The sequence below is a fragment of the Manihot esculenta genome, chromosome 13 (genome assembly GCF_001659605.2).
Source record: "Manihot esculenta cultivar AM560-2 chromosome 13, M.esculenta_v8, whole genome shotgun sequence".
NCBI lineage: Eukaryota > Viridiplantae > Streptophyta > Magnoliopsida > Malpighiales > Euphorbiaceae > Manihot > Manihot esculenta.
Window position 1 is genome coordinate 33,416,705 of NC_035173.2, and position 9,532 is coordinate 33,426,236.

At 38.6% G+C, this 9,532-nt stretch overlaps 1 protein-coding gene across 1 annotated transcript; it reads right to left on the reverse strand.

Moving 5' to 3' along the window:
* Positions 1-932: 932 nt before the first annotated feature.
* Positions 933-3,402, reverse strand: LOC110629717 (pentatricopeptide repeat-containing protein DOT4, chloroplastic). The gene has a single exon (XM_021776809.2). It carries the CDS (start codon positions 3,265-3,267, stop codon positions 1,336-1,338), a length of 1,932 nt encoding a protein of 643 aa, XP_021632501.1. The 5' UTR covers positions 3,268-3,402; the 3' UTR covers positions 933-1,335.
* Positions 3,403-9,532: the final 6,130 nt, after the last annotated feature.

The following is a 9,532-nucleotide window of genomic DNA, read 5'->3' on the forward strand; positions in this document are numbered from 1 at the left end:
TTATAATCAACCACTAGAGTATTAATTTAAATGAAATAATTTTATAATTCAATGCAAATTTTAAATTTTTTAATAACATAAATTCTTTTCATTTTTGGTGTTTTACTCATTTAATTCCTATAAAAATATTACTTCTAAAAGTCACGCAGTATTTAAAAATTATATCCACAGGTAAGGAATTTTGAAAATTAATTCAATATATTTTTTAAATTAATGAGTGTGCTTTTTGGTTGTGATTTCAAGGTTTTTCCATACAGCATTTGGCATGGTGAATTGGCTTATATGGCTTTTGGACTTATTTTTTAATTTTTTGCCAGCTCTATAATTAGGAATGTGTCCGAGTCTCTGAGCTGTCCATTTTTGCAATTGCCATTTAAAAATTTCATTTTTTTATTTTAAAAAAAGGTCGGCGGAAAATATGAGCAACTTTTAAAGGTTTTCTTTTCATCCCCTCTTCTCTGGTTCTAAAAGATGGATTAAAAAATAAACATAATTTTTATTTCTAAAAACAAATACAAGACAATAAAAAGAATGTCATCTTTCTCATGAAGCCTTATTGAGCAGATAACATTTAAAGAACAATATTTTTATAATTATTTTAAATTTAGGACAATATAACAATTGAAAATATTGGATATATATAGAAAAACATCAACGTTTCCTTTAAGTTGAAGTATTGCTTTGAAATTCCATAATGAGCGCATCTAAAACAATAAGCACAACCTAAAAGAGAATGAAAGAAAGAAATGATTAAGCACGCATTGCTAGCTTTTCTCTATGAATGTGAACCCATGAGTTAGTTTTACATTTATAGAAAAGAAAAAAGAAAATTAGGTAGAGAGAGCTGTGGAGAGGATGATTGATTGTGGAGTATTGTAGGGGTTTTCGTTTTGGTGGTCACTGCCCCACATGGCCCATGGATTTTGCTCTGAAATTCAACTCCTGAGAGTGACCTCTCCTATATTCCAATGGAGATTGGAGAGGATACTGCCTAACAAGATGAGTTAAAGCCTCTTACATTCCAATATCATTGGATGGGATTCAAAAATCCACACATGATATCAAAAATTAATAAATACACAATTTTTCATAATTCCCATAAAATATATGTTGATGGGTAACATTTAATAACAATAAATTAGGAGGCTTCATTAAGTACTTCATACCCAATACTTCAAATCTATTCATTTTAGGACTTGGGCTTCATAGTAACTAATTGCTCCTAGCCCATGGTGATAAGGCCCATTATATCACACTGCAATTCAAATATCTGGAATATGCAAGACTAGAGAACTTGCCTATTGCTTTCAGCATTCTCAAATGATTTAGAAAATATTATTCAAAGTTGTGATTTACATTTTCCCTATTTCCTGTTTCAATCCAACTTTGCCCTAATGGATAAACAAGTCCTCTGCTTTCCATTTGTGTTCTCACCCTTGCTGCATCATCCCATCTTCCAGCTGTTGCATATATATTTGACAATGTTACATAGTGTCCTGCTTGTTCAGGTTCCAAGCGGATTAAATTTTCAGCAGCCAGCTTTCCGACTTCGATGTTTTGATGGGCTCCACAGCCAGCTAGTAAAGCTCCCCAGATAGACTTGTCAGGTTCCACAGGCATTTTGTGAATGAATGTCACAGCATCTGCAAACTGACCAGCACGAGCTAGCATGTCAACAATGCAAGAATTGTGTTCCATTCTTGGTGTCAATGCATAGTCTTCAGTCATTTTCTGGAAGAGTTTAAGCCCCTCATCCACTAGACCTGAATGGCTACAAGCTGATAGTAAAGAAGTGAAAGTCATAGAATTCGGACGAAGGCTTGTCCGGTTCATTTCTCGCAGAAGTTCAAGTGCAGCCAGACCAAGTCCGTGCATACCAAATCCTCCAATCATTGTGTTCCATGAAACTATGTCTCTGATGGCCATGCCAGAAAATACAGAGTATGCAGATCTAATGCTTCCACATTTGCAGTACATGTGAATCACTGCATTCCAAATCGGAACAACTGAATTGAGATAGTTGTCTTTCAAGATGTAAGCATGAATTTGATTTCCATGCTTCAAACCACACACTGGCAAAAGGGCAGATATTGTTGCCTCATCAACCATAAGACCCAATCTTTGCATTTCAATAAAACATTCAAGGGCTAATTGCCCCAACTTTAGCTCAACAAAACCAAGAATCATGGCGTTCCAAGTAACAACATCAGATTTGTCCATCAGTTCAAATACATTTCTAGCGTCCTGAATTCTCCTACATTTAGCATACATTACAAGCAAAGTAGCACCAGCCGAACTGTAAAATACAGATGTAGTTTCCATTTTTATCCCAAAACCATGAAGTTCTTTCCCTCTCCTAATAGCACCAAGGTGGCGGCATGAGACAAGGACACGAGAAAGGCAATCTATATCAGGGGAAACCATTCTTTCAGAAACAATCTCTCTGAATATCCGCAATGATTTTTCATGCTCTCCAATCTTAGAATAACCTGAAATCAAAGTGGTCCAAGAGATGATAGTGGGATGTTCAATATTTTTAAAAGCTTTCCAAGCTTCATCAAAAAGCCCCATTCTACAATAGGCATCAATTAAAGTATTCCAAGTAACAACATCAGGCTCAAAACCATTCAATCTCAAGAAATTTAAAAGCTCCACCGCCGAATCTAGCAACCCATTATACACATACCCGGAAATCATCGAATTCCATGACAGAAGATCTCTCTCTCCCATTCCATCAAAAACCCACCTCGCGCTCTTAATACTTCCGCATTTCGCATACATATCAATCAAGGAATTGCAAACTTGCAAATTGAACTCGCACCCACAAACAATCACATCTTTATGAATCCAAGTTCCCCCGTCCAACCATAACAAGTATGCGCAAGCTTTTAGGACTTTCGGAAACACATAGTTATCAGGAAAAACACCGCTAAATTTCATCAACCCATAATTCCGTATGCATTTCTCATACATACCTTGTCTCAAATAAAACCCAACAATAGCAGTCCACGTAAAAACATTTGGTTGTGACAATTTATCAAATAGTTTATAAGCTGATGTCAAATCGTCGCAATCTGCGTACATTTGGATCAATTTGGTGACCACGAAGGAATCATAGTGTGATCCGGACACTGTGATTTGCTGGTGAACTTGTTGGCCTTGGTTTAGCGATCTGGAGTTGCTGCAGAGTTGAAGTAGATTGATGAGAGAAAAAGGTTTGGAACTGATTTGCATATAAAGGAGGGAGTTTCTTTGCCATGAACTCATCTCATTTGGGATTATTTTGGCGGGAATGCCCAACTCCTCGTCTCCTTCCACGCAAAGAACAAAATTTAGGTTGACTTAGTTCTACTTTGTCTTCAAAGTGCAGTGGTTTCTCAAAAACAGAGGCATTAAATTTGATTTCCTCAATTCTAGGCGGATTGATAAAAAAAAAAAAAAAGTGTATTTATATTTTAATTTAATTTTTTTTAATTTTAATTTAATTGATTCAATATTTATATTTTAATTAATTTATAAAATTTTAAATTTAATAATTAATAATATAAATAGCATATCACTTGTATTATTATTATTATTATTATTATTATTATTATTATTTAATTGATTAATTAATTAAAAAATTCAATATTTATATTATTTTATATTTTAATTTAAATATTTAAAATTTAAATTTTAAATAAAAAATGTTTACATGTAATTTGATTAATTTTTAAAATTAAAATTAAAAATAAATAATTTAATTATTAAATATTTTATTTATATTTTTAATAACATTAAATTTTATTTTATTATCTTAAAAATTAAATATACCATTTATCTATAATTAAATATGAGTTAATATTATTTTTATATATAAAATTAGTTTACATTTAAAAAAATAAAATATTATATTTTACATTTTATTTGAATTTATATTTTGATTTTTAAAAATTAATTAAAATTATAATCAAATGCAAACGCAACCATTCATCTAAAATTTAAATATTTGAATTAAAAAATAAAATAATATAAATGTTAATTTTTTTTAATCATTTGGTTATTAATTGATATAAATAATAATAATAATACACGTCTAATTTAAACTATCAAATTGGTACGTAAACTATTAAATTTAGAAATTTAGAAATTAGTTAAATTGTATTAAAATGTAAAAGTTGAATAAATTAAATTAAAATTAAAAGAATTAAATTAAAATGTAAATACATAAAATGGTTGGAGATTTTTGGATTATCATGCCTCTATTTTATTAATAAATTAATGTTATTCTTGGATTTATGGGATTTATTTCATCTCGCGAAAGAGAGATGAATAGAGTAAGTATAAAAATTACACTCCGCTAAGTGACTCACGAACTCATAACTTGAAGTGAATTAGGAAAATTGATAAAGAAATCAAGTGGCAGTCCAAGTTCAACCCCAAGGAAGTGGAGAAACGAGACAAAATAAAATATTGTCGCTTCTATAAAAATTATGGCCACACAACAGAAGAATGTCGATAAATAAAGAATGAGATCGAAAGGCTGATAATGAATGATACCCTTTGAAAATTCACAAGAAAAGAAAAAAAAAGAAAAGAAATATGAGCCCGAGAAAACAACCCTTGATAGAGAACTCATAGGGGTCATACATATGATAACAAAAGGACCTGGCGAGGAGTAGGGGAAGTGAGCAGATTGCAAATATAATTATTGGATAGGTAGAAAAATTTTGGAAATCTTAGAAGTTGTAACAGCCCGGAAATCTGGACCGCTACCGGCGCTAGGATCCAGATCGGCGTAAGGCCGCCGGGACCCGTAGCAAGCCTAACATAACCTGTAATCCTGTTTAATCCCATACATGATCAACAATACTCATAAACCTGTAAACATTCTCATAGAACAACCAAGCTCAACCTGTACATAAACATAAACATAACATAAACCTCCACTGGAGCCCTCATCAAATGCTCCAATGGGGTATCTCATCATACATAAGCTTGGTTGAAACATAGTCTCATATCTCATATCATAAAGACCATGTACATACAAGTGGGATTAACAATCTGTATCGGTCAAGCACAACTCTATCCTCAATATTCAAATTACATAACATAACTTAAAACACTTTTACATTACATCATAATCATTTGTCATGTCCACAATCTATCTATGACTTCATAACTCTGGCTGACCTCCTGGTCTACCCTGTACCTGCACATCTGATATTAGGGGAGGGGGGTGAGCTACAAGAGCCCAGTGAGCAGAATAGAAAAACATGTATTTAAAATATTTCATGCTTCCATGAAATGCAACACATCACAAACATATCACATAAGGATGGTATTGTCACCTATAGTCCTCAACATAGTCCAATCGTGCCAGGGGCGTAGAATGGGCCTCACTGGTCTTTCTCTTACATACATAACATAACATAACATTCCAATATGCCAGGGGCGTAGAATGGGCCTCACTGGTCTTTCTCTTAACATAGTCCAGGGGCGTAGAATGGGCCTCACTGGCAATCCATACCGTATCCTCATCATATCATATCATAGGAGGACTAGAGGATCATCCAATAGCCAATCCGCATCCACATCATATTATGCAATGCAACATATTCGTGATTACTAATGCAAACACCCTATAATATCACATGGCATATATGATGCATGAACATGCTCAAAAAGTTATATTTCATTTATTTAAAAAACTTAAGGTTTATTTCACTCACCTCTGGCTGAAGCTCTACGGACTCTGAAGCAGCTATCTTACTGCTGAGGTCCTCGGTTCCTCGGGTCCGAACCTACACAGGTGGACTCCAATGAGGGACCAATCATACATAAACATAACTCTAATAAACTCCCCAAAAACCCCCTAAAACATCAGGAAAACATCACATAGAAATATGCATGAAATGGCTGAACAGGGCACTTTCGGCGGCACCTTCGGCGGCCGAAAGTCCTGGACAGATCCGAAAGTCAGGCAGGTTCGGCGGCACCTTCGGCGGCCGAACCTCCCAGACAGAGACGAAAGTCTCTTTTCGGGGGCAACTTCGGCAGCCGAATGCTGCCTCCACAAAGGGGGTTCGGCGGCCGAAACTCCCTTCGGCTGCCGAACCTGGTTTCTGCCAAAGGGCAGAAACTTGGTTCAAACGAACCTCCTGCCTCCCAAAACCTCTATCATGCATAATCTTGCTCTATAACATGCATACTTCACATACACTACACCTAGGGGTCTCAAACTATCATATACCCCATCTACAACACTTCCAACAACACATAAACAAGCTACATTGTTCATCAAAGCATCAAAACCCATAAACTCATCAATAAGCCTAAACATGCATCTTTACCCATAAATCAACTTAAAACTTACTTAAAACATACATTGAGCTTAAGATCGGCTCTTACCTCTTGAAGATCGAGAGAGAGACGACCTAGACTCGGAGATCCAAGCAAATGGGCTCCTGAGTTTCCAAAACTCCAAAACTTGGTTTAAATGCTCAAAACTTGCAATGTGAGTTTAAAACTCAAGAAAAATGGAAGAGATTTGGAGGAAGAACACAAGATTTGCAAAAGGGAAGGTCGGAAGCTTGCTGTGGCCGAAAATGGGAGAAAGTTCCCCCATTTCGGCTAAGTGCCCCTTTTATAGGTGGCTGGCCAGGCCACGTTCGGGGGCCGAATGTGCCTCCGCATCCATGCAATGTTCGGCGGCCGAACTTGACTTTCGGCGGCCGAACCTGGACTTCCCTAACTCATGCTTTCGGGGGCCTAACGTGCCTCCAAAACACATGCATGTTCGGCGGCAGAACTTGGCTTTCGGCGGCCGAACCTGGGTTTTCCTCCTAAGACTTTTCATGCAAAAACTCATTTAATTTCATACTTAAAACATACAACACATTAAAACATTTTTATAAAGCATGATTCTACCCTTCTAGAGGTCTCCGACATCCGAGATTCCACCGGACGATAGGAATTCCGATACCGAAGTCTAGCCGGGTATTACATTCTCCCCCCCTTAAGAACATTCGTCCCCGAATGTTCCTCAACTAGTACATGCATAACATAAAACATAACATACATACTAAACACATAGAACACATAGATACTAACCTCTAAAAGAGATGGGGATACTGTTGGAGCATGGACTCCCGTGTCTCCCAGGTACACTCCTCAATATTGTGGTGGTTCCAAAGGACTTTCACCATCGGGATTTCCTTGTTTCTCAACTTTCTGACCTGAGTGTCAAGAATCCGCACTGGCTGCTCTACATAGGTGAGATCCTCTTGGATCTCTACATCAGGCTCACTAAGAACCTTGCCCGGATCTGACACGAACTTTCTCAACATTGAAACATGAAAAACCGGATGGATTCTTTGCATTGAAGCAGGTAAATCCAACTTGTACGACACATTCCCAATCTTTTGCAAGATTTCAAAGGGTCCGATGTATCGTGGGGCTAGTTTACCTTTCTTCCCGAAGCGAACCACCCCTTTCATTGGAGACACCTTGAGCAATACTAGATCCCCCTCCTGAAAGTCTACCTGTCTTCTGCGGATGTCTGCATAACTCTTCTGTCTGCTTGCAGCAGTCTTGATTCTTTCTCTGATTAAGGGTACCACCCTGCTGGTGATCTCTACTAGCTCAGGTCCTGCCAAGGCCTTTTCTCCAACTTCCTCCCAGCAAACAGGTGACCTGCACTTCCTCCCATATAAAGCTTCATATGGAGCCATCCCGATGCTAGCATGATGGCTGTTATTGTAAGCAAACTCCACCAAAGGTAGATGTTGCCTCCAAGAACCGCCAAAGTCTAGCACACACATCCTTAGCATATCTTCTATGGTCTGGATGGTCCTCTCTGACTGTCCGTCTGTCTGTGGATGGAAGGCAGTGCTGAAATCCAACCTAGTACCCATAGCACTCTGCAGACTCCGCCAAAACCTGGAGGTGAACTGGGGCCCTCTATCTGACACTATAGATACCGGGACCCTATGCAGTCTGACAATCTCGTCAACATACACTTGCGCTAACTTATCCACAGAGTAGTTGCTCCTAACTGGAATGAAGTGAGCAGATTTAGTAAGTCTGTCCACAATCACCCATATGGAGTCTAATCTGTTGGACGTTGCCGGTAACCCCACTACAAAATCCATAGCTATATTCTCCCATTTCCACTCTGGAATAGGTAGCGGGTTAAGCATTCCAGCCGGCTTCTGATGTTCCAGCTTCACCCTCTGACAAACTTCACAGGCTGACACAAACTGTGCCACTTCTCTCTTCATAGCTGGCCACCAATAAACTTTCTTCAGATTCTGATACATTTTGGTGGCTCCGGGGTGAATGCTGTATCTTGCATTATGAGCCTCTCTCATAATGTCTCCTTTTAGCCCAATGTCATCTGGTACACACAATCGACTCCCATAGCGGAGGATCCCCTTACTGTCGAATCTGAACTCACTGTCCTTGCCTGACTGAACAGTCCTGACAATCTTTACTAACTCTGGGTCCTCATGCTATTTTTGAGCCACTTGCTCCAGAAACACGGGCGTCACTTTCATCTGAGCAACTAAAGCACCTGTACCAGACAACTCCAACTGTAGACCTTCCTCAATGAGCTTGTAAAACTCTTTCACCACTGGTCTCCTCTCTGCCGTGATGTGGGATAGACTGCCTAGTGACTTCCGGCTTAGGGCGTCTGCCACGACATTCGCCTTACCCGGATGGTACTGAATCTTGCAATCATAGTCACTCAGCAACTCTACCCATCTTCTCTGTCTCAAGTTCAAATCTCTCTGACTCAAGATGTGCTGCAGACTCTTATGATCTGTAAAGATCTCACATTTCACCCCATAGAGGTAGTGCCTCCACATCTTGAGTGCAAAGATGACTGCTGCCATCTCAAGATCGTGTGTGGGGTAATTCAACTCATGCCTCTTCAGTTGTCTAGAGGCGTAAGCGATCACCCTGCCATTCTGCATCAACACACAACCCAAGCCTACTCTGGATGCATCACAGAACACTGTGAAGTCCTCATTACTAGTCGGCAGAGCTAACACTGGTGCGGAAGTTAACCTCTTCTTGAGCTCCTCAAAACTTTCTTCACACTGATCGGTCCATACGAACCTCTGGTTCTTTCTGGTCAATCTGGTTAGAGGAGCTGCAATCTTTGAGAAGTCTTGAACGAACCTCCTGTAATAACCAGCCAAACCCAAGAAACTCCTGATCTCCGTCACTGAAGTGGGTTTAGGCCAGTTAGTCACAGCCTCTATCTTCTTGGGGTCTACTTCAATTCCGTTCTCTGACACTACATGCCCCAAGAATGAGATGCTCCTCAACCAGAACTCACACTTGGAGAACTTGGCATACAAGCCATGTTCCCTCAAGGTCTGCAGAACTATCCTCAGATGATGGGCATGCTCCTCTGCACTCCTGGAATACACTAAGATATCATCTATGAAGACAATAACAAAGTGATCCAGGTACTGTCTAAACACTCTGTTCATGAGGTCCATGAATGCTGCAGGGGCGTTGGTCAGCCCGAACGGCATCACAA